Here is a 22,883-nt window from a genome sequence, read left to right as displayed (position 1 = left end):
CGGAGAGACAACAAAAAGACGAACCTGGATTGATCTGTCCAAAAATCCAAGAGTCTCCCTACCCTGTCTAGTGCCCCTTAACAAAGGCACCTTACTCCCCCAACATCTGCTCCCCGAGCGCCACACATGTTCGCTCACTGCTCTGTCAAAAGCAGAGATTAAATTTCCCTACCTGCATGAGTGTGCCTTTGTATGTCTGTGCATGTGTTTGGGACTAGTAAATAAATGAATCTTAATCTTAACAATTATGTTCACGGCTGTGTAAATGAGCTCCAATCCCTGGGGGACGTTTGTCTTTCCAAACAGTTGGAGTGTTTTACCAGGGACAACATTTTAAATAACTTGTGCTGTTTAATAAATGTTTGTACCGAGTAGATCGGTTTCTCAGAAAAGGCTAGGTCATCTCATTTCAAATAAATACTTTATTTCATTGCAGCTCTGACCATGGTTCCGATTAAGGTGAAGTGAAGTAGCAAAATTAATGATTAGATTTATAGCAGGCCAGGTATTAGCTTGCATACTTTCCAATGTGTATTATTGTAACAATGTAACAAATATTTTACTGTAAACTCGTCTTCATATAGTATTATGAAATACTAATATATTTTTGCTGTTCAGTTAATGTTGTAAAACTAGAATGGATACATGTTTAAATCTGTTGAAAGATTTCCTGTAATATACTTTGGTCACTTTACAGAAAGTAATTAATTTAATATACTTCAATTGTTATGATATTAACTTTGAACTCTGAAGTCAGTTCTTTAGTGTATTATATGTATTAACGGTCTATAACGAGCAGGGCACCAAAGGAGTTTTGTCTTGAGTACAGTGAAGTGGCTCTTAAAAGAGCCGTTGTTATGGTCAGTGGAGCAGCAGCAGTTTAAGCTCTCTCTCCGCGGATGCGGCGGGCCAGCTGGATGTCCTTGGGCATGATGGTAACCCTCTTGGCGTGGATGGCGCACAGGTTGGTGTCCTCAAACAGGCCGACCAGGTAGGCCTCGCTGGCCTCCTGCAGAGCCATGACAGCGGAGCTCTGGAAGCGCAGGTCGGTCTTGAAGTCCTGAGCGATTTCTCTCACCAGGCGCTGGAAGGGCAGCTTGCGGAGCAGCAGCTCCGTCGATTTCTGGTAGCGACGGAGCTCTCTCAGAGCCACGGTACCGAGCCTGTAACGGTCACGCCGGGTTCACACCGGACGCGGAAGCGACGCCAAAGCGAGGCGTAAGCGCAGCGCGAATCCTCTGGCTCCCATCCACTCCCATGTTAAACCGCAGCGCTGAACACACCGGAGGTTGAAGCGTAGCGTTGTGCCGCTGAGATCCTGGAGCTGGCTGGAAACGCCGCCCGTGACAACAAGAAGAGCCGTATCATCCCCCGCCACCTGCAGCTGGCCGTCCGCAACGACGAGGAGCTCAACAAACTCCTGGGCGGAGTGACCATCGCTCAGGGCGGCGTGCTGCCCAACATCCAGGCTGTTCTTCTGCCCAAGAAGACCGAGAAGGCCCCCAAGTCCAAGGAAAGCAAAGATGCTGGAAACCAACGACACAAAGGCTCTTTTAAGAGCCACACACTCACCTCTGAAGAACAAAACTCCTCATATCACCCATCAATTTAAAGCACAGGAACAAGTCATTATTAGATTAAACTTTATTGTCATTGCACAGTAGAAGTGCTTATATATAACCAGAAGTGCAATAAAGGCAGTAAAAGTAATGTGCAAATTTTAACTGAAAATGTGAAGTAAAATTTGTAAATACACAAGATATGTACAGTAAGAAATATATATGTAATAGAGCAGTATTAAGAGGTATTTTATTATATAAGAACGATGAATATACTATGAGCAAGATCAATATATATGAATATGAATACACTATTGGTGGGATTATACAGTAGTAAAAAAAAAAAAAAGTAGCAGTAGTGCAAATGTTCAAATGTTTAATGGTTGGAGGACGGTGGGTGGCAGTCCAAGCCAGGGTGGAGGAGGGAAGTATAGTCACTGGAGGAGCTGTGTGTGGTGCGGGGCAGCTGCTTTTACTGTGGTGCAGAGTTTAGCAGGGTGACAGCCACAGGGATGAAGCTGTTCCTGGACCTGCTGGTCCGGGAACGGAGGACCCTGTAGCATCTCCCAGAAGGGAGGAGGGCAAACAGTCTGTGGCTGGGGTGTGAGCTGCCCTTGACGATGCTGCGAGCCCCCGCAGATATCTCTTGCTCTGGACAGCCTGCAATGGTGGGGAGTGAGGAACCAGTGAAGCGTTGGGCAGTTTTCACCACCCTCTGCAGGCCACTAGCATTCAATATGTATTCATTGGTATGGTTTATTCTGTGTCAGATGTTTGTGTCATCTGGTGAGGAAACCATCACTCATATGGAAGTTTAAATATAAAAGATACACACTTCAAATTTCAGTACATCTAAGGTTCATGGATCCATTGCATACATCGCTCATGATGGACGGTATGAATGCAGTACAACACATACTATCTTCCTAATGAAAAAGAAACTAGTGTGGGTAGTACAGATTTAATGTAATTTTCAGCCTCTTTACATTTGTCATTATGCAAATATAGGGTGAGAAGTAAAGATAGCTATTGGTTAAACATCTTACAAACTATCATATGATAGTAATGTAGTCATAAACAATAACTCTCTTGTTCCCCAGAGGAGCAGGACTCTGGATCAGGTCAATCAAGAGCTCCACTTGTTTTCTGGGCTTTCGACCACTTCTCAGAGTCTTCTTCAGTGAACTCAAATAGCTTTGGCCTCATCAGGTGAGCTAAGGTTGTAATGTTTTTCTTGAGATAGTATATTTAAATTATATGCTGAAAAATGTACTTAGTGTTTAAATCATGAAACTGAATAAAATATCACCTGGAAAAACCCTCTTCTCCCTGTTAATAAATTTAACCTTGTAACTTTCCCTCTGTAGGTGTTGCAGTGTCTGATGACAGTTCACCAATACTTTAGTTTAATGGCAGCCACTGATCAAGTTGATGCAGCTACAGAGCTCATTTCTGTGACTCAAACAAGTAGCTGCAATAAAGCAGGAGAAGCTGAGCTACTGGAAAACAAAGCTTCGGACAGAACATAGAAGAGAGTTCTTCTGGTAGTGGACTTTACTCAGGTTCACATCATTTGGAGAGCAGCTCCATCTGTTGGCTGCCTGAGGTTACTACAGCACAGTATGGTTACATGATGTGAGGCCGGAATTGTCATTTTTCTAAGCAGCTGTCACTTTTCTAGTTAGCAAGGAAAGACACGAGGTAATACGATAAATATAACAACTAAGGCAGACTCTTTAAAAAGTATGGTTTATAAAGTAATGGCGATATCGCTGAACATCCCTAGGCAACATCTATGTCGCCAGGATCTGAAACAGACATGGAATTAATGGGAAAAGTAACACCAATAAGGAAAAGACAGAACACAGAGAGGCAAATGAGGATAAATAAGAAAAGTAAGAATAAGAATAAAGATTGAAAACAAGAATACTAATAATGCTAACACTAATTTCATTAAATACCAGAGCCTGAAAAACAAAATACAATCAGATAGATGGGATGAGTAATTATGATGTTGTGCAATAGTACGTAAAAAGTGTTACCATACAATGGTGTGCCTTTAGGCACTCAATAAATTTGGTTATCAAAATAAAATGTAAAACATTAATATTTAAAATATTAATATTAAATCATAACTTTAATTGGTTAAAGTTCTCGCGGGGCACCACCCTTCACAGAAGGGAAAAGATAGCCAATTTATTGATTAAGATCAGTCTCATTTAGATCTAGTTCAATTAGAAATCTCAATGTTTTACCATTAAAGATTATATAATGAACAATGAAGGTTATGGAGTTCTTAACAGTTGGCAAAATTCACAAATTACTAAACAATCAAACTAACTAACTAGGAGGTGTGTGAGTGTGTGTGTGAATGTAAATTAGCATGCTTTAAAGAATGGTCCCTAAGATAAGAGCCCCCCCCCCCCCCCTTCTTCTGAGGTTGCTTTACGGCCGTTGCTGTACGGCACAGGGGGAAGGTTTAACTAGGTGAGATACTATGCGTGTCTGTGTGGATGTTAATCAGATAATGATAGTCAGGGACAAAGCCTGTGGCGAGCCTAACTATTAACCTTCATTTAATTTATGCCTACAACGTCACAGCATATATCAAACTTGTAAACACACTGGATTGAGTAAACAGTCTTGCTTAGAATGAATAATTATTAAGCCCAGATTATGTTACCAGTCCGAGGGAACGAGGAAAAGAAAGTTGCTGTTCAGTTTGCAGTTCTGTGACGTCTCCTGGCTTTGTGGTCGTAGAGTTCTGCATCCGTGATTCTGTCGAGCGGTGTGCTCAGATGCTGGTTGAAGTTTTCCTGCAGGACATCGAGTCGCTACCAGGAGTTTGGTAGAGCTTGAAGGGCGAGGAGATTTCCTTGAAGTGGGGGCAGGGGAGCTGCACCTCTGACCTCCGGTTGTGGGTTGGATAGAGAAGGAAGCTGGATCAGAGCTGTAGCAGCCTTCCGCCCTCAGGAGGATTGGAGAAAGAGGAAGATCTTGGGGAGACCTCTCCTTATATTGGCCCCGGTGACCTCACAGGTCTTGGACCAGAGTGACCAATAGGAGTTGACCCTTGTGGTTCTTGACACCTTTGTGTGACATTGCCCAGACCCCAGGACATGCAGCATCCTGTTACATCCTCTGGGAGACTGAGTTCCTTGACTTTCAAAGATCAATGGAACCTGTTGCATCTTGGGGGATTGAGTCCACTCCAGCACATGCAGCATGTTTGTAACAAGTTTGACTGAAAGGAGGCCTGTGGTTTGCACATAAACCATGTCCCAACATAACATATGTTTACACGGAACACAGTGAATTGAAATCCAAATGAGAGAAGTGCAGAATGAATAGATGGGAGATGTGTATACAAACAATGGCGATGGGAACATGAGGGGAGCTGCTATATTAAGAAATGGAGGAGTGAGAGTGATTGTGAAATATTTGTTTTATTATTGTTATTATTTATATTATATATAATATATATATATATATATATAAATATATATTACGTAACACTGTTCAAATCAATTCAAAGATCATATCCTTAGATTATTTGATCCTATTATGCTGTCATGTCACATAGATAATTGGATCCTTTGATACCATAGGTTATTTGATTATTTGACTTACTTATAAATGAGCAACAGGTTCAATTGACTAAATATGAAAGAACAGCACGTAAGATTGACTTACATATAAAAGAGATGATATAACTTATTACCATTAGGGTAATTATAAGAAATATTTGTTTATTATTGTTATTATTTATATCATATAAATATATATATATATATATATATATATATATACATAGGAATCTAGGTCGATATTTATTTAGTGCTTTTTTCTAGTACTAGACCCAGACAAGTGGTATATATATATATATATATATATATATATATATATATATAATTGTTGAGTACTCGTTTATGTCAAAGAACAAGTTGAACAAATTACCAATTTATTGAACAATCAACCAAACAATCACAATATAATACAGTATAACATAATAAAAACACAATAAATTATATAATTCTCATAAAATAACTGTCCTTTCAGTGTGTGTGTATATATTCAGTTCCCAGTGTAGTGTGTGCTTGAAGATTCACTGGTTCCGTTCTGGTCCGGGTCTTTATGTCTCTAAACTCAGTACTACCTGTCTACCTGACGGGCAGTACTGGGGTCTGATGTCTTCTGGATAAACGATCAGGTTCAATCTGGATCATACAGTTGGCCACACTGCATCCACGGTCTGGGTTCTGCTCGCCATCTCAGCATTCAGAATTACAGGATTGAGATTCTTCTGGTGTTCATAAAAAAACAATCTACTCAGAGTGCAGAATAATCAGTGCTGTTTTGTTATTATATTTCTAATGTTTAAAAAGTATGGTATATGAAGTAATGGCGATATTGCTGAACATCATGTTACATGATGCATGTGTATAGGTAGGAGTAGGCTACTCCTTCAGAGTTTAAAGCCATGTTTTATAATATTTGATGTTTTGATATTTACTAACTTCTTAATCTGAACATTGTAAGATGACATCTAATATTGCTCAATCTATCTAGACTCCCTGTAGTTAAGAACTCTGTCTCTACATATTTATGGACAGTGGTGATGAATGATGAGGAAACAGCTCTTTGTGGAAAGACGTGTGTGGCTCTTAAAAGAGCCTTTTACCAGGATGGACATGTTTCACAGTGAGGACAGATCACTTCTTCTTGGCTGCTGTCTTCTTCGCTTTGGGTTTGGCGACCTTCTTCGCGGGGGACTTCTTGGCAGCAGGCGCCTTTTTCACCACCTTCTTGGGGCTCTTCGCCACTTTCTTGGGGCTCTTCGCCACCTTCTTGGGGCTCTTCGCCACTTTCTTGGGGCTCTTCGCCACCTTCTTGGGGCTCTTGGTGGGCTTCTTGGCCGCTGCTGGTTTAGCCACCTTCTTCGGGGACTTTTTAGCGTCTGCTGGCTTCATGGCTCCCGCCGACTTGGGCTTTTTAGCCACTGCGGGTTTCTTGGCGGCGGGCTTCTTGGCTTTGGGAGCGGCCTTCTTCGCTGCCTCTTTCTTGCTCATATTGAACGAGCCGGTGGCCCCGGTTCCCTTGGTCTGGACCAGGGTCCCGCTGACCACCAGCTTCTTGATGGTGGTGTTGACTCGGGAATTGTTCATTATCATTACAAGATTAAAATTGGGGCACATTTGTCTCATTTGATACAAAAAGTCAAAGTTTATATAAATTATTTTCCAGAAAATGTTTAAGCTTTACTGGAATTTGCTTTTCTCTACTTAGTAAATACCAAGTTGTGCTCATCATATTAACACTAGGATACATGTTTCTGTATATTATGATAATAATTATTTGTGTAAATAATCATTAAACTTGACAAACGTTTCTGAAAAACTGTTTGACCCGTCCGGAGAAATCTCTGTTAACTTGTCATTATATGTTACCTATTGATCAATAGATCAAGTCTTCTCAGACTTTTATAGCCAATAACACATTCATATTAAAATTTAAGGCTTTAATGTCAACAAACACTGTGTTTATCCAGAATGTACACACGTGTGCAGTATGTGAAAGTGTTTGTTTAAATTGCAGCGTGTAAACATGTCATTTTAACCATGCAAACAGACTTTATTCATTGGGACGACCCCTTCTCACCTGGACACTAGGTGTCGCTGTTCTTCCGTTCCCAGAGCTACAGGTGGAGTGGGCATCAGCGACAATCAGAGCACATCTTGGCCAGGTGTGCTCTGCCCTATAAAAGACTTGCTAGATTCGTCTTGCGCCACCTACGGGACGAGGTTGGTTCTCCCGGACGCCAGCAGCCTTTTCTGGTTTGTTCTTGGAGACTTTGGTTTGTTGTTTGTTCCATTAATAAATATTCTAATAGAGCCACAGTTCACCCGTGTCGTCTCCCTCCTTGCCACAGTCGTGGGCAAATGGGGGCTCGTCTGGTGCACGCTTTTCCTCCGCGTTTGTGAAAGACTGGATAGGCGGAGAAGGCGATTTTTTGTGAATGAGACCTGTGATCAGGTAATGTGTGAGCGTAGTGTGACGTCACACACCAAGTCAGCTGTGCGCCACGTGTTTTTGTGACTGAGCGGCGTAGTTTGTGTGGGAGATGTTCGGGTAAGTGAACTGACGCTGTTGTGTGTTGGCTTGTTTCTCCGTGTTGCTGTGCCGGGTGTTTCCTGGTGTCGTTTAACTCGAGTGAGCCCGTATACTGTCGTTAGTGGCTGCTGTTCTGTCCCGGTTAGGCTAAAGGGCGGACTCCCTTTGGAGTTCGTTGGGGTTTGGTAGTGTGATGTGAAAGTGGTTCGAGCAGTTGTCTCGGGAGCACGTCCGAGGCTGCAGGTGGAGTCGCCAGTTTGGTTGCTTCGCCGGGTTTGCGGGATTCAGTGCATACATACTGTCGTGGCAATTTCTACAATCCCACCTTTAGCAAGGAGGAAACGAGACACAATTCTCTTACAGTATTGTCACAATTTAATGCTCGAGCATGGTACATACAACAGAGTTGAGTTTGTCAAATGCACCCAGATAGGAAGACAGTGGTTGGTATTTATACATTTGGCTAACCCATCCATTCGGGAGGGGGTGGTTAAACAGTTAATGACATGCAAAAAAGGGAGCACTTCAAACATCTCACAGCTCCTAGAGAGGAACAAAACTTATCGATCAGCCTCTTTGATATTCAGGAAATAGGTGAAAGTATATCCCCTGTCCCCTGCTTTATCTCAGACCCCTGGAGTGTAACATCTGTCTTAATGTCTACTACCACCATACATCCCCCGTGCTTTAAAGTCTTTGTTAGGTGAATTTGGAGGTGAGAAAGTCACATGACATCAAAGTAGTTCTTTACATCCAGACTAATTAGATTACTGTGACTGGAGTATTCAGGCTAACACTCATTCAGTTCAACAGGAAATAGCAACATCAAAGTGACATTTGTTAGAGATTCAATATTGATCAAAGTATACCACATGTTACATTTCCCTTACAATACCCACCACAACTAGCACCTGGAGACTCAGTTTCTGGTTAGGCAGTCAGCCGGACAGCGCTGCAGTGACGTGTTGCTGTGTACAGCTTTAGGAGTGTGACCGCCGGTGCACAGAGTTAAATGTTAATATTCAGGCAGGTTAGCTGTGTTTTTCAGTCATGGCTACTGTGGATGAGTTTCTGAGTGCTCCGTCAGAGGAGTTATTAGACCGCTGTTCGCGGGATCAATTAATTCAAATTGCTGATCATTTCAAGATGGATATCGGGGATAAACGTTTAAAGGAGAATGTCGGGAGGATCCTCGTGATAATCTGGTGGAAATTGGAGTAATTGAGACAAAATTCCAGGATGTGACTCATGGGGATATTAAACGAATGGAGCTGGAAGTTTGCCGACTGAGTTTATCTGATGTTGAGGGCCCGGTCCCTGTTTCTCCTGCGCTGTCACGCTCTTTCGATGTGACCAGTTGTCTGCGTCTACTTTGAAGTATCCTGAAATGGTGTATTCTACAGTGAAAATGTTGGAATTTACTTTGAACAATTGTAAACAGTGAAAATTCCTGACTCAACTTTTTAAATTTAAAACAGTGTAAATGTTGGAATTTACTTTGAAAAGTCTCTAAATATATTCAGTAACAATCTATGATATCCAGTATGTAGTTAGTCAGTGAGGTGCTGAACACAGGCATCTCAGTCTCTCTCTGAACTTATTGATGTGACGACCCCTTCCACCCTCACCTGGACACTAGGTGTCCCTGTTCTTTCTTCCCCAGAACTGTAGGGGGAGTGGAAATCAGCGACAATCAGAGCACATCTCGGCCAGGTGTGCTCTGGCCAGCACCCTTCTGTTTTGTTTTTGGAGACTTTGGTTGTTGCTTATAATTTATTCTGTTAAATAAATATCCTGAAATAGTAACAGTTCACCCGTGTCGTCTCCCTCATTGTCACAGTCGTGAGCCGGGCTGTGACATTCATCTTTACAGATTTACTTCTATTTCAAACACACTTCACATTTCATTAGGGGCTACTTAATACTTAATAATAAAATATTATATACATCATTATGCACACATAATAAAAATAGTATAAGTATGAAGAAAAGTAATGTCATTGCCAATGGATGGTTTCTTACATCATGGTGTAATCTTTACCTTTTTCGGCCAAGGCAAAACACCCACTCTCTCTACTCCTCTGATTGTACAAATATTTCAGCTTTGCAACCGGTACATTTGGTATAGGCATAGAAATCAGAGGAATCTTAGACATCATAGAAATCAATGACACTGTGACATTAAAGCAAACTGACAACAAAATAGAATAACTAACTAATGAAATCCTTTGTAGTTTAAAAGTGTTTTCCCAAATGGATTTTATTCGTTTGAAGGAGTTCCTATTTACTTAAATTGTACTGGATTCGGCTACAATGCTTTTTGCCCCTGAAACTCCAAATGGGATCTACATTTGACTGTTTTAATTCCAGAAAACAACAAAAATGTATTTATATTTTTATTTTCTAAGTATTGTAACTGTATTTACACAAGCTTAAATTATACACGAATGTAACCTTAAAAACGACGTTTTTATGCAAAATATTATTAGGCTGTGTCACCGATCAAGAGGAGGATGTGGTCCGAGTACCAACGTGGCGGACGGGACAAGATTCCTCAAGCTAAAATTCAATAATCAGGTCCAATCACTGCCGTACTCAGCCAGATTCAATACTGCGCTGGGTGCGGAATACTTTAGAGTAATTCACCACAAGCAAATTAGAGTATGCAGGATGTGTATACAGCCGGGACATATACTAAGGGAATGCCCAGAACAATACTAAATGCAGCCTGTGTTTAAATAAATTGGAGTGTGTGTGCAACAAAAGTGAAACAGGGGAGGTTCAAGATGAGTCTGGGGACCGTGAGGAGGTCAGTCTGAGCGAGGAGAGCACAGGTGAAGAGGAGGAGGAAATGGAGTGCGCGCAGGAAGAGGAGGCGGATGGTGCGAAGCGGGAGGGAGGAGGAGAAAACAAAGGAGCGGAGGAAAGTGCAGAGCTGGGAGTCAGCTTGCTAACAGGGGAGCAAGGGAAGCAAATAACTGAACTAAAGACAAAAAAAACAGAACGAAAACAGCACGGACTGCGGAGAACGGGACAGCACGGCGCGGCAGTCAGCTGCCGAGCTTAGCTCCGTGAGAGAAACACAGAGCGGCGCGGCTCCTACAGAGACTGCAGCCCAGGCTCTCGATCCAAAAGCACTCGACTCAGACTCAGACAAGGACTTGGTGATGAAAATAACAAAAATAAGGAGAAGACAAAACACGGAGAGGCAGCAAAGAGTTAACAAGAAGAGTAAATCTAAGAACAACAAATATCGGAATTTATCAAATATGGCATATTATGTGTACAGGAAACACACTGGGATGAGGAGTGTATGAGGGAGATCGAGAAGGAGTGGATGGGAGGCAGGGCCGGCCCTAGCACATTTGGCGCTCTAGGCAAGCTTCACTCCTAGCGCCCCCCCCCCCCCCACCCACCCACCAAAAAACATATTTTTTAAAAACGATTTTCCAAGAAAACTGATAAAATTATTTCTTTCATTGTCGAAGTTGCTTGGATACACATACTCTAACCATAAGCCTCAATGTGCTAGCATGTTCTGAAAACACCAAGGAGCCAGTACCCTTTCCGTTTTTACGAATTTTGGCTAATTTTACCCAAATGTTAGATCTTTTTTTTTAATGTCAAACTATTGGTTGGAGATATATGTTACGGGTCCCAAGATTGATACCAAAGCAACTAAGTATGTCTGTAGAATTCAACATGAATGCAGCAGCAGTAACGACGCGGAGCCTTCAGTTCCTCATCCGGACTGCATCTTATTCAAATTAAACACAATTTCAAGTACAAGCATTTCTCTGAGTGTAACTGCATGTTAAAGTGCATTTTATTAGGAATAATCTTAAATTACTGTTAAAGTAATTAAATACAATATTTTGGGCAGTACCACATATAGAAGAGGGCGCAAAAAACTCTGCCTAGCCAAAAAGAACATTATATTTTTTTTTTTGCTGGACGCAGTTTTTGGCGCCCCCCTCTGAGTGGCGCCCTAGGCAACCGGTTGCCATGTCGCCTGTAGGAAAGACCGGCCCTGCCTGCTCTGCCACCTGCTGCTTTAGAGCAGCTTTCTCAGCAGCCAGATGTGCATCGAGCTGCTTCTTCTGGTCACTATTTATTCTTGTTGAATCATCGAGTCTTGCAGCCTGATCTGCCTCCTGCTTTACAGCAGTGATCTCAGCAGAGTGATTTCATTCGACTGCATTTGTCCAAGAGACTGAAAGAAACAAATATAGATATAAGAGGTAAATACACAGTCCCATCCTAACGTCAGATATATTCAAACAGATCTTCTCCATGTTTGATGAAAGCAGTTGATCCAATGTAGGAAAAGTTCTTGTAAAGTAGTTTTGCTGTGAAGCGCTTGTCTGCTGACTGGTTTGAGGAAGTTGTCAGAGAGAAGGTTCTCGTGCAACTGAGGTCTACTAATGGTGTGATTGGACTCATGAGAGGTGTTGTTCCTTTATATATAAGGCAATTGTACCTGTTGCTCTTTTATATGTCAAATAATCAAATAACCTATGGTATCAAAAGATCCAATAATCTATGTGACATGACAGCATCATAGGATCAAATAATCTAAGGATTTAATCTTTGAATTGATTTGAGCAGTGTTACGTAATATATATTATATATAATATAAATAATAACAATAACAAAAATAAAACAAATATTTCTTATAATTATTCTGATGTTAATATGTAACATCATCTCTCTGTGTACTTTAGCTTAATTAATTTTCAATCGATAATTTAAATAGATTTCCCTTCAAATCTATCTATGGCCTCAGATGATCTGGTGATTTGTTCTGAGAGAAAAGCGTTTCCTCACAAACGGATAACGGCTCTAATGTCACATGACTGTTTGGGATCATGTGATGCTGATGTAGAACATTTTCTCTGATGAACTGAAGTGACAGGACTGGATCTGATCGTCACAAAGTGAGGTCTATATACGCTGTTCACTTCGGCTGCACCGATACCTGCGTCAGGTATTTGTCTTCCTCTCGCAGCGATCGCCGGGTTGTCGCCAGATGCGGAAGCGCCGCACAACTCTCTGGAGAGGAAAGGACGCGCACAGGTTTTCTCGGGGCTGCGCCTCGCGCTCTGCACCGAGGGTTTCGGCGCATCGATCGGGGAAACCCACTGGGAAATGATTTAAAGCGATATTAATGTAGTGGTTCTAAAAGGTTTAGGGTGACAGTTGAATGTCAATTGGGTTAGCCGCACATATCCAGAATAAACGGGACGGGAGGCTGTGATCAGAAATATACAATTGATTTAATACGTGCAAATGATTTTAAAGACTGATCCAACAGCACTGGATCATGTGCAAAGGTGGAAGTACTGGCCTGGACTTGATACAAATAACATAATTAAAAAGGGAGAAGTTAAGGGCTCCAGACCCAATTCAACAAAGTTAAAATATCATGCATTAAACAACCATAGCACGCTTTAAGAATCCTACGCAAACGTTGAGATTTATAAAAACAAACTTGCCGGGGGAATTTGCGTATTTCCACGCAAGCTCTGACCCATGCGTATACAAACGTTTTGGAGACGGGAAAGTGGCGACACAGACGTGAGGTGGTGAACTGAAGCCAGATTATTGATCCACTTCATCATTTACATTAAAACCAACAGCTTAGTTTTGCTCGAGCGACAAATCTGTTCCACTCGAACCTTTTAATTAAATAATATATGGAACAACTCACAGCAAATTACGTTCAGATTAGATTAAACCGCGGAGTTAAGGAGCTGAGTCATTAACAGGTTTTAATAATATCTTCTAACACTGTGCGTGTATCAATAATTCACTGCAGTGAACGTGACTGAGCCATCAGGTGCACAGAGCGCACAGAGGGACCCAGCGCGCAGAACGCAGATCGCGCAGAGCTGCGGGTGAGAGAAGAAGTGGCTGCAGCCGATTGACGCTCTGCTGCATGAGGAGGAGGAGGATGGGTTACGGCGGGGGCTTGTGTGCTGCCGAACATCCGCCTGGAATTAATCACCTCCCCGAGTTTTAGAGGTTTTCTTCTTTCTACCGAGTCCGGACGCCGAAAGGCGGAAAACAGCAGAGAGAGGGTTCGACCGTCCCAGGAGAAGAGAGGGGAGAGCTGGGATATGTCACAACGGGACTTAGCTAAAGAGGAGACGATGTGAGAGCAAACAAAGTGAGAATCGTTGCAAATTAGCAACGATTCTCATCTACTATTCGAAACGCTTCGTCAACATGTCGCGCGATGGCGCTGCAGATGTTGTGTGGGGTCAACTCCACCGACTGAGAATCCAAACGAGTAAGAACGCATCACTCGCCCGACGGTCACTCTCATCGTTGACAAGTGAGTAAGTTGTTTATCGTTAACTGCAAATGACACTTAAAGCAAAACTCAGCTCTATGAAAGTGATTCATCAATACGACAGTCTGCATTTATTGATTATTCAAATTCTATTTGCACACGCTGCTCGTTGAATTACAACCCTCCACTGTGCATGTCTCCATCACGTGCACAGATAATTGCCAGCATCGTGCACACTACAGCAGGGCTAATAAGGTCTGCTGTAGGTAATAATAGGTAATAGTAGGTGTTCAGGTAAGTTTCGAAAATATATTAGCATGCTGATTGAGGATTATTCATCTGTTCATCTAGCCTATTTCTATTCAATTAACCATCATTTGTCAAATATTTTTAAAGTAGATTCCAATTGGCCATCTATTTACATCTCTGGCATTGCTGTAGTGTTTTTACATCTTTTTTCTCATCTTATTCTACAGAACAATGCCACGTGCACAGTTCAGCCCAGCCAATGTAGAAGGAAAGGCTGTGTACATTTGCAAATACTGTGCAAAGACCTATGTGAAGAATGACACAAAGATGCAGAAGCATGTAGTCAAGTGCCCAAAGTTTCCTCAGGGCTCAAATCAGCCTATGACAAAACAAAATGTTTATATTTATGTCTGTATATGACAAGGTAAATACAGTTAGTATAAATTACCCACACAACTTCCAGTTTATTCCCGTTAATTCCCGTATGTTCCTGTTAATTCCCATGGAAAGTTTCCAACTTTGAATATTCCCGGAATTTTTCAACCCTAATCCTGGTCACTTTTTGCAGTTGTTAATAACTGTTAATTAGTTCATAGGTGTTTTATAGCAACCTAGGTTTTGTCTGTTTCCCCTCAGATGGCTCTATCTGTGATGTTGCTGACACTTTGCGCTGCCTCCAGGTTCACTGCCCGGCAGCTGTATGAAGCCGCACATCTGTATGAACAAGCTCTAACCACTCGTCCTTTGTTGTCTTTCCCAGCAGAGACAGGACGAGGACGCATCATGCCGCTGGATTCAAGTTTAGCGAGTAAAAACTATGACCTGGACTACGACTCCCTGCAGCCGTATTTCCACTCTGACAACGAGGATGACGCGGTGAACCAGAGCATCGTCTGCGGCGCTGACTCCATCATCATCCAGGACTGCATGTGGAGCGGCTTCTCCGCCGCGGCCAAGCTGGAGAAGGTGGTGTCCGAGCGGCTCGCCTCCCTGCACGCCGCGCGCAAGGACCTGGGGCCGGACACGCCGCCCAACAGCAGCAGCTGTAGTGAATCAGGTGGGTGGTGAACGTCTCGCCGTGCAGGCCCACCCCTCTGTGCTGCTTCCCTCTGAGCGTGCATGTGGCTGTGCATCACACACACACACACATCTCCATCACAACCGCTGATGAGGAGGAGCAGAGCCTCAGTATTGTTTTGATGCATGCTGTCTGCAGACAGGCGGTAGAGCCATGCTGCCATGTCATGTTGTAGACAGCTGTAAGATCAGCAAGATGCATGTTAAGCAATCCACTCCTAGGGTTAGCCCCCCCCCCCACTGCTGTGACATACATTTCAGTCAGGAATGCTGGTTCTGGAGCAGAGTGTTTCTTTTTTCTTTTTCTTTTGCAGAGGATGAAAATGGAGACGAGGATCATGATGAGGAGGAAGAGGCGGACCAGGAGGAAGAGGAGGGGATTGACGTGGTCCCAGTGGAGAAGAGGCAGGCGGTGAAACGGTGCTACCCAAGTACGCTGGAGACAAGGCCCCCCAGCCCGCTCGTGCTGAAGAGGTTTGACATCTCCACCCACAAGCATGATTACACTGCCCATCCATCCATGAGGCAGAAGCAGCCGGCTGTCAGGAGGCTGAAGCTGGAGAGCAGCAGCAGCAGCAGTGGTGGAGGAGGAGGTGGAGACAGCGGCGGCCACAGCAGGGTCCTCAAACAGACCAGCAGCATCCGCAAGTGTCTGAGCCCCCGGACGTCAGACACCGAGGACAATGACAAGAGAAGGATTGGAGGAGCCTTTCGGGAGCGCCAGAGGAGGCTGAAGCTCAAGTTGAGCCTTGTCGCGCTGCGCGACCAGATCCCCGAGGTGGCCAACAACAAGAAGGCGGCGAAGTCTGTGATCCTGAAGAAGGCGACAGAGTGTATCTACAGCATGCAGTCAGACAAGCAGAGACTCCTCACACACAAAGAGCAGCTGCGGAGGAGAAGTGAACTTTTAAAGCAGAGACTGGCACAGATGCAGGGCTGTTGTGCTTGAAGTCTGAATCAAGACTTTTTGGCCTTTTGTTTTTTAGGCAAGTTCAAGACTTGGGGGGTGTACAGTTCTTGTTGCATCCAAATGCTGTTTTGAAATCTCATTTGATTTCGAAGCTAAAACTGCCTCAATATAAGTTATTGGTCGATTAAATATTTCAAAGTTTATTTTTATTAATAAAAAATTAAAAATAGGGCCGTCCTGTTGGGGGTCCAAACTAAAATATAAATGTTTATGTTTTTATATATAATTTATATTTCCTAAAAATTAATTTTTTGGATCTCAATTGTCTGGATGTTCAGACCCAGTGTTTGATTTTTTTTATTATGTTTATAGCTTTTTTTTGAAATATAAAAAATGTCCCTCTTGAATTTGTGTCCTTGTTCTTGCAGTGAAAACACACACACACACACACACACACATTCCATCACATCTTCTGCTATGAGCAGCTGTACGTTCATACGAGCTCCAGGTACATGTTGGAGGTGGAGTGTGGGTACAACAGAGAGAGGAGACAAACCACCTCCATGATAAAAGCATCATGAATGACGTCCAATTCTGATTTAATATAATATTGGATATTAATTATCAAATACGTATTATGAAATAAACGGGGGGAAAAAGCAGTTAGTTAGCACTTCATCTCTGTCTGTACAGGATGCCTTCAGATACTGGGCTGACTGTAGGTCATCTGCACTTTGGCCTGACTCAGAGCTCAGTGCACCTCACAGAGAGTTGAGGTGTAAATATATGGATGTGTATTTTGATGCAGCACACTTGTTATAGAGTCACTGAAGAAGAAGCTGATCTCAGCAAAACAAGGAGTGACATCAACATTTCAATTGATCATTGATCAAAAACGGTGTGTAAGGTTTGCTAGGCCTGTCAATCACTTAAGGATCAATTAACCATGTTTTCAATATTAAAAGGGAAGCATCTTTAAATGTTTAAATTTGAATTACAGATTTTTGTTTAGAATGTAAACAATGCAAACAACATCAAAGAAGAATTGAATACTCTAAGATTAAAGACATTGTGTGTCTTTGATGTGTCATGCAGCTCTTGACTTAATCATTGCCTATAAACTAGCGTTTGATCATTCTGAGCATCTCACAGCTTTGAGAGAGAAAGATTTTTGATAAACAATATCAGGCATCTGCTCAACGACAGAATCAAACAGCAAGATTACTGTTGATTCAACCTGATTCAACCCCAGGAAGAAAGAGCAAGTTGTCCCACCATGTCACGATTCAAGTTGAATTCTGAAAAGAGAGAGAGAGAGAGAAATATTGATACACCAGGAATGAGTACCAGGGCAAAAAAAAGAGATCATACATCTGAAAGACCTGTTGAACCACGAGAGGGACAACGCTCAATATGAACAAGGGTGGAGAGTCCAGGCCTGCAATGACCTGCTGGAGACCCAACAACAGTTGGAAAAAGAGAAATCCCTGAATGACAGCTCATCCATAGGAAAGGAAGATCTAGGTCACCCTTATACAAGCAGAGGAGGATGCACAGGGACTCTAGAACTACCAGCACCATAGAGCATCGTTTCTCCTGATTGTTTCTATTCATAGTTTCTCCTCATCGTTTCTCCTCATCGTTTCTCCTGATCAATTCTCCTCATCGTTTCTCCTGATCGTTTGTTCTGATCGTTTCTCCTCATCGTTTCTCCTCATCGTTTCTCCTCATCGTTTCTCCTCATCGTCTCTCCTCATCGTTTCTCCTGATCATTTGTTCTGATCGTTTCTCCTCATTGTTTCTTCTCATCGTTTCCCCTCATCGTTTCTCCTGATCGTTTGTTCTGATCGTTTCTCCTCATCGTTTCTTCTCATCGTTTCTCCTCATCGTTTCTCCTCATCGTCTCTCCTGATCGTTTCTCCTGATCTTTTCCCCTGATCGTTCCTCCAATCATTTCTCCTGATCGTTTCTCCTCATTGTTTCTCCTCAAAGTTTCTCCTATCATTTCTCCTGATTGTTTCTCCTGATTGTTTCTCCTCAAAGTTTCTCCTGATCTTTTCTCTTGATCGTTTCTCCTCATCGTTTCTCCTCATCATTTCTCCTGATCGTTTCTCCTCATCGTTTCTCCTCATCATTTCTCCTGATTGTTTCTCCTCATTGTTTCTCTTCATCCTTTCTCCTCATCCTTTCTCCTCACTTAGATGAAAAAAGTCTCCAATGAGATCCAAGTCACCAAGCAGAAGTTCAACCTTTTACATGAGACATGACCTAAAGTGATCACAATCAGAAGTATACTTATAATAATACTTGATATTTATGATTGAGTTCATGTAATATTTGAGTTTTATCAAGATGCTGCAACGGAATTAATTGATTATTGATCAGAATCAGCAGGTGTGTTGGAGCAGGAAGGTTTAGGGATGTAGGTTCAGCCTGGTATCTATATTTCATATATTATTTTTACACTTTTTGATTTTCATGAAGATGCTGCACTGATACATGTAACTGTAAACCAACATGTTTTACTTTGCTGCAAATTTCATCTGAGACGTAGCATGAAGTGATTAATGATCAGAATCAAAGCAGCAGGTATGTTTAAACTAAGAATGTAAACTTCACCTGGTTTGGTTTGAGAGGTTAATATCATACATTGGGTTTTATTATGATGCTGCACTTATGAATGCAACTTTAAAAAAACCTGTTCAACTTTCCTGCACCACAATTATGTTGTGTTTCATATTAAACATGACATGAAGTGATCATTGATCAGAATCAGACACAGCAGCTAAGTTTGAGGAGGAAGGTTTATTTGACTCTTTAAAAAATTTAAACTTGTTTATTTTGATAAAATCCTATATTATTTGAGTTCTATCATGACTCTGCACTTAAGAAAGCAACCTGTTTATCTTTCAAACACTACGTCTGTGTTCTTATGAATCTGAGACTTGACTTCAAATGATTTGACAGATCTGTCATACAAGCTATTTTAGTCCAGTGACCTGAAGCTCTCAATGGTCAAGAGGTAAATCCTGTGAGACATTAGTTTTGTGTAACACCAAATATGTTTCAACTGTTTCTGGTATATTTATTGTGTATCTGAATAAATAAACAGGAAACAAAGGAGGGATATGGTTGTTTATTATAATGCAATGCCTTTATTAACAGGCTCTTCTAAAAACAGGTAAGGTGGCCAAATGACCTGATGGTCCTCGAGACCCTGCATCAAAACTGCATCACCACATTAACCTGTTAATCAGAACTGGATGTCATTCATGATGCTTTTATCATTGAGGTGGTTTGTCTCCTCTCTCTGTTGTACCCACACTCTATGGAGGACCATACATGACATAAGTAAAAATAAATAAATAAATAAATGTATAAATAAATACAGAAATAAATAAATAAATGAATAAATAAAAATGGAAATAAATAAATAAATACAGAAATAAATAAATAAATATGTTAATACCAAAAGAAATGTCAAAAGAAATGTCTTAAATATATTTTAACATTTATTTTTTCCCTGATACATTTCCTTTGCATTTGCAGTGTCCTTATGCTAATGAGAAAGGCGGGCCTAACCGCAGTCTCATGCAGGATTGGTCACAGGAGTGTAATGATCCATCCCTACTACTTCTGCCTTTCAATGCTGGTGTCCAGTAGCTGTTTGCAGCGTTGAGCCAGTTCACACTTAAAATGAACTAGTTCAAGTTCAGAGGGTTAGTTAAGGTTATTTTTTATTGGGATGATTTAGCTGTCAGTAGTCCTGACTGTGAGCGTTACGTCTCGTGTTGTACTGAGCACAATGATCGAGCCGAGAGGAGGAGGAGGAAACAGAAACTCCAGCTCGGTACAAACCACCTGCAGCCTCTGCTCTGATCATGAAGCCGCTGATTTCTGAGCAGATGTGACCAGAGAAACTCTGTGTTTCCACTGTTTCCACTGTTCCACAGAGTCACTAACTGGCTGTTTCACGGTGGAGAGCTCAGGTCTCAGTCACTGCCCGTGTCTCTGAGCTAGTGTGTGACGGAGCGCAGGGGCTGTGTGTGTGTGTAGCTCAGTTGACCAATCCTGCTCGAGACTGAGGTTAGGCCCGCCTTTCTCATTAGCATAAGGACACTGAAATCGAAAAATAAAAGTTGGAATAAATGTGGAAATTAATAAATAAATATGGAAATAAATGCAGTATTAAATAAATCAATGTCTTAAACTTATTTCCATATTTATTTATTTATTTCCACTTTTATTGCAACTTTTATTTATTTCCACATTTATTTATTTCCACATTTCAGTGTCCTTATGCTAATGAGAAAGGCGGGCCTAACCTCAGTCTCGAGCAGGATTGGTCAACTGAGCTACACACACACACACACACACACAGCCCCTGCGCTCTGTCACACACTCGCTCAGAGACACGGGCAGTGACTGAGACCTGAGCTCTCCACCGTGAAACAGCCAGTTAGTGACTCTGTGGAACAGTGGAAACAGTGGAAACACAGAGTTTCTCTGGTCACATCTGCTGAGAGATCAGCGTCTTCATGATCAGAGCAGAGGCTGCAGGTGGTTTGTACCGAGCTGGAGTTTCTGTTTCCTCCTCCTCCTCTCGGCTCGATCATTGTGCTCAGTACAACACGAGACGTGTCGCTCACAGTCAGGACTACTGACAGCTAAATCATCCCAATAAAAAATAACCTTAACTAACCCTCTGAACTTGAACTAGTTCATTTTAAGTGTGAACTGGCTCAACGCTGCAAACAGCTACTGGACACCAGCATTGAGAGGCAGAAGTAGTAGGGCTGGATCATTACACTCCTGTGACCAATCCTGCATGAGACTGCGGTTAGGCCCGCCTTTCTCATTAGCATAAGGACACTGCAAATGCAGAGGAAATGTATCAGGGAAAAAATAAATGTTAAAATATATTTAAGACATTTATTTTGACATTTCTTTTGGTATTAACATATTTATTTATTTATTTCTGTATTTATTTATTTATTTCCATTTTTATTTATTCATTTATTTATTTATTTCTGTATTTATTTATACATTTATTTATTTTTACTTATGTCATGTATGGTCCTCCATAACACTCCACCTCCAACATGTACCTTGAGCTATTTTGAACCTACATCTACTCATAGCAGAACCTGTGATGGAATGTGTGTGTGTGTGTGTGTGTTTTTCACTGCAAGAACAGGGACACAATTTCAAGAGGAAACATTTTTATATTTTAAAAATAATCTATGCACATAATGGATAAAAGCAAACACTGGGTCTGAACATCCAGACAATTGAGATCCAAAAATAAATTTTCTTAGGAAATATAAATTTTCTTAGGAAATATAAATTTTATATAAAAATGTATATTTTAGTTTGGACCCCCAACGAGACGGCCCTATTTTTAATATTTTATTAATAAAAATTAAACATTGAATCCACCTTTAATATCTATTGAGGCAGTTTTAACTTCGAAATCAAACGAGATTTCAAAACAACTTAATCCGTTTTTTAATTTCCATGCAACAAGAACTGTACAACCCCCAAGTCTGGAACTTGCATAACAAACAAAAGGCCAAATAGTCTTGATTCAGACTTCAAGCATGGCAGCCCTGCATCTGTGCCAGTCTCTGCTTTAAAAGTTCACTTCTCCTCCGCAGCTGCTCTTTGTGTGTGAGGAGTCTCTGCTCATCTGACTGCATGCTGTAGATACACTCTGTCGCCTTCTTCAGGATCACCGCCTTCGCCGCCTTCTTGTTGTTGGCCACCTCGGGGATCTCGTCCCGCAGCGCGACAAGGCTCAACTTGAGCTTCAGCCTCCTCTGGCGCTCCCGAAAGGCTCCTCCAATCCTTCTCTTGTCATTGTCCTCGGTGTCTGACGTCCGGGGGCTCAGACACTTGCGGATGCTGCTGGTCTGTTTGAGGACCCTGCTGTGGCCGCCGCTGCCTCCACCTCCTCCTCCACCGCTGCTGCTGCTGCTGCTGCTGCTCTCCAGCTTCAGCCTCCTGACAGCCGGCTGCTCCTGCCTCATGGATGGATGGGCAGTGTAATCATGCTTGTGGGTGGAGACGTCAAACCTCTTCAGCACGAGCGGGCTGGGGGGCCTTGTCTCCAGCGGACTTGGGTAGCACCGTTTCACCGCCTGCCTCTTCTCCACTGGGACCACGTCAATCCCCTCCTCTTCCTCCTGGTCCTCCTCTTCCTCCTCATCATGATCCTCGTCTCCATTCTCATCCTCTGCAAAAGAAAAAGAAAAAAGAAACACTCTGCTCCAGCATTCCTGACTGAAATGTATGTCACAGCAGTGTGGGGGGGGGGGGGGCTAACCCTACCCCGCATAGGAGTGGATTGCTTAACATGCATCTTGCTGATCTTACAGCTGTCTACAACATGACATGGCAGCATGGCTCTACCGCCTGTCTGCAGACCGCATGCATCAAAACAATACTGAGGCTCTGCTCCTCCTCATCAGCGGTTGTGATGGAGATGTGTGTGTGTGTGTGATGCACAGCCACATGCACGCTCAGAGGGAAGCAGCACAGAGGGGTGGGCCTGCACGGCGAGACGTTCACCACCCACCTGATTGACTACAGCTGCTGCTGTTGGGCGGCGTGTCCGGCCCCAGGTCCTTGCTCGGCGGCGTCCCTGCGTCCTGCTTCGGACACGGGAAAACCAAGGAGAGGC

At 42.4% G+C, this 22,883-nt stretch overlaps 2 protein-coding genes across 2 annotated transcripts in view; one reads left to right on the top strand and one right to left on the bottom strand.

The window, feature by feature from the left end:
* LOC133933466 (histone H4-like) overlaps nt 1-22,883 on the bottom strand; it is a 744,890-nt gene that overhangs the window by 69,290 nt on the left and 652,717 nt on the right. The gene's annotated exons all lie outside the window — the stretch shown is intronic.
* Nucleotides 14,988-16,325, top strand: LOC133933455 (transcriptional regulator Myc-like). The gene is made up of 2 exons (XM_062380570.1): nt 14,988-15,271; nt 15,606-16,325. The coding sequence occupies exons 1-2, from the start codon at nt 14,998-15,000 to the stop codon at nt 16,238-16,240; spliced, it is 909 nt and encodes a 302-aa protein (XP_062236554.1). The 5' UTR covers nt 14,988-14,997; the 3' UTR covers nt 16,241-16,325.

Source organism: Platichthys flesus, chromosome 22 (genome assembly GCF_949316205.1).
Source record: "Platichthys flesus chromosome 22, fPlaFle2.1, whole genome shotgun sequence".
Taxonomy (NCBI): domain Eukaryota; kingdom Metazoa; phylum Chordata; class Actinopteri; order Pleuronectiformes; family Pleuronectidae; genus Platichthys; species Platichthys flesus.
This window is presented reverse-complemented; position numbering and strand designations above follow the sequence as displayed.

Coding starts and splice junctions, on each gene's coding strand:
- LOC133933455 (XM_062380570.1), top strand. CDS start 14,998: ATGCCGCTGGATTCAAGTTTAGCGAGTAAAAACTATGACCTGGACTAC. Junction 15,272..15,605: donor CAGCAGCTGTAGTGAATCAG/GTGGGTGGTGAA, acceptor TTTCTTTTGCAG/AGGATGAAAATGGAGACGAG.